At 43.4% G+C, this 2518-nt stretch overlaps 1 protein-coding gene across 1 annotated transcript in view; it reads right to left on the bottom strand.

The window, feature by feature from the left end:
- Nucleotides 1-599: 599 nt before the first annotated feature.
- Nucleotides 600-2518, bottom strand: part of LOC122324252 (ly6/PLAUR domain-containing protein 1-like) — a 4341-nt gene continuing 2422 nt past the window's right edge. The window contains exon 3 of the mRNA XM_043218600.1: nucleotides 600-918. Coding sequence (XP_043074535.1) covers nucleotides 683-918 — 236 coding nt within the window. The 3' untranslated portion in view covers nucleotides 600-682. The remainder of the gene's footprint in view (nucleotides 919-2518) is intronic.

The raw sequence follows: 2518 nt of genomic DNA, 5'->3' as shown, positions 1-2518 counted from the left end.
GTGTGTTTCGTGAACTGCATCTTTTGTCCTCGGTTGAATATGTTTTAATGGTTTATGCCTATACGTGGCTATATATAATAAAAAAAAGACGATCAATACATAATACTATTACAGTAATGTAGATTCAATGTATTATTTATCATGTAATAAAGAACTACTGATCTAAATGATAGTCTAGTGATAATTCTAGCTGACGATGTTTGATGAAGAGGATTGTCCTGCTGTCACTGAAGAGTGTGTGTCTCTACACGTGTGCTGTGACTGGTGGGATTAAATGAGGAAGCCCCGCCCACAAGTTCATTAATATGAGAATGAGAGAAGCACACAAACAGATGCTATGAGAGTGTGTGAGAGCTGCTCCTGCCAGCAGACGCTCTCTGACGCTACGCTCCGTCACGCTCTGTCTGATGAGCCTCACACACACACACACTCACACACACACACACACACACACACTCACAGACACACACACACACACACACACACACACACACACACACACACACACACACACACACACTCACACACACACACACACACACACACACACACACACACACACTCACACACACACACACACTCACACACACACACTCACAGACACACACACACACACTCACAGACACACACACACACACACACACACACACACAAACACACACACACACACACACACACACAGTCAGTGCGAGCAGAGGTAGAGCTGCATGAGTCCGAGCAGCAGGCGGGTGTAGCAGCTGACGGAGGTCCTGCAGGCCTGTGCCGCCGCTCTTCTCTTGTGTCGGGGGCCGTTGCAGAGCGCTGTGTTGCAGCAGGTGATGCAGACGGAGTTCAGCTTTCCGGTACAGAACTGCTGATAGCCAGACGACGCGATCAGACACGCCCCCGACGACGCACACGACTTCCTGTAGTGAATCCCTGCACACACACAGTTAACACACAGAACATTGCATAGAGAACATTTTAAGATCATTCATATTTTCTGCATATACTGTTTTATGAATTATATAAAAATATTTGTTGCTGTGCCTTTATGTTGTCTAAACTCTTAAATGCTGTTGCATTGCTGTACTTACGGCACACAACTCCACAGGAAAACATCCATATGCATCCTTCAGTTTAACTACTGTTCTACTGTCAGTCCACTAGAGGGCACAACACATACACATGCATACACTGCCTTTCTCACCGCAGGGACTACTTCATAGTACACACACTAGATGTGGAGCTATCCACTTTTTGGTGTGTTCACACAGCAGGAACTAGGAATTAAATTAGTAGAGGCTCCAGGAACTATCAGTGATGTAGGTGATGTGGCTAAACGTGTACAAAAATGCCCACCATAAATACAACACAATACAATACAATACAATACACACCATGATTTCAAAAGCTGTGTATCAACTTCTATCTTTTGTAAACGGCATCTATGGCGTTTTCTGCTTCTATCAGCCTTCTCCATCCTCCTGTTGTTCATGTTGTTATTCTTTTCTTGTTAAACGCCGCACACAAATGCCACTGCTCTCAACCGGTTTACCTCACTTCTTAGTTCCCACCATCGGTGCAAACGGCCCTATTTTAGCTGACAAGATTAATCATATTCATTTCAACATGAATACCATTATCATGCATTTTAGTGTAAATCAAAGTAAAAAAATTGCATGATATGATGAAATTTAAAGATATTAATACATTATCAAAAGATAAAAACTATGAATGGAACTGCAAATTGAACCCTGGAACCAAAATGAAAACTTTTTATAATTTGATGCACTTTTCTTTGCAGCTGGGTTTATTCTTTTCATTAAAGGATTTAAGACAGCCTGTTTACTTTAAAGTTGATTTATAAAAGCTTTTGTTGATTGTGTTGAGCATTTTGCCTAATAGAAATGTAATTATCATTTTCTTGATAGTGATATATGAATGTAGTTTGTACTGCTGTATTATTTGATGGCAATATGACACAAACACACACATCTGAAGCAAACAGTGAGGAATGAAACAGGGACTGGAGCCGACACTATCTGAACTCAGAGCAGCATCTGAAGGAGAATCACGTAAGCAGCAGCCGATCTTCAGTGAAAAGCTCACTGTCACTTGCTTTCATTAGATCCTCCGGAGTTCACTGCAACCATAGTCCCTCGGGAGCCGGTCATTTGGAGAGTTTCTGTTAGCATCACATGCTGCGGTCAGAGTAGTAGGTGATGAAGAATATTAAGGAGCATATGAAGGAGCGGTGAGGAGCAGATGAAGGAGCAGATGAAGGAGTAGTGAGGAGCAGAAGAAGGAGTAGTGAGGAGCAGTGAGGAGCAGATGAAGGAGCAGTGAGGAGCAGATGAAGGAGTAGTGAGAGGCAGATGAAGGAGTAGTGAGGAGCAGTGAGGAGCAGAAGCAGATGAGCAGTGAGGAGCAGAAGGAGCAGATGAGCAGATGAAGCAGTGAGGAGGAGATGTGAGGAGGATGAAGGAGTGGTGAGGAGCAGATGAAGGAGTGGTGAGGAGTGGTGAGGAGGAGGAGC

Source organism: Puntigrus tetrazona, chromosome 1 (assembly GCF_018831695.1).
Source record: "Puntigrus tetrazona isolate hp1 chromosome 1, ASM1883169v1, whole genome shotgun sequence".
In the NCBI taxonomy this organism is placed as follows: Eukaryota; Metazoa; Chordata; class Actinopteri; order Cypriniformes; family Cyprinidae; genus Puntigrus; species Puntigrus tetrazona.
Note: the sequence above shows the minus strand (reverse complement) of the source record. Positions and strands in the feature narration are given on the sequence as shown.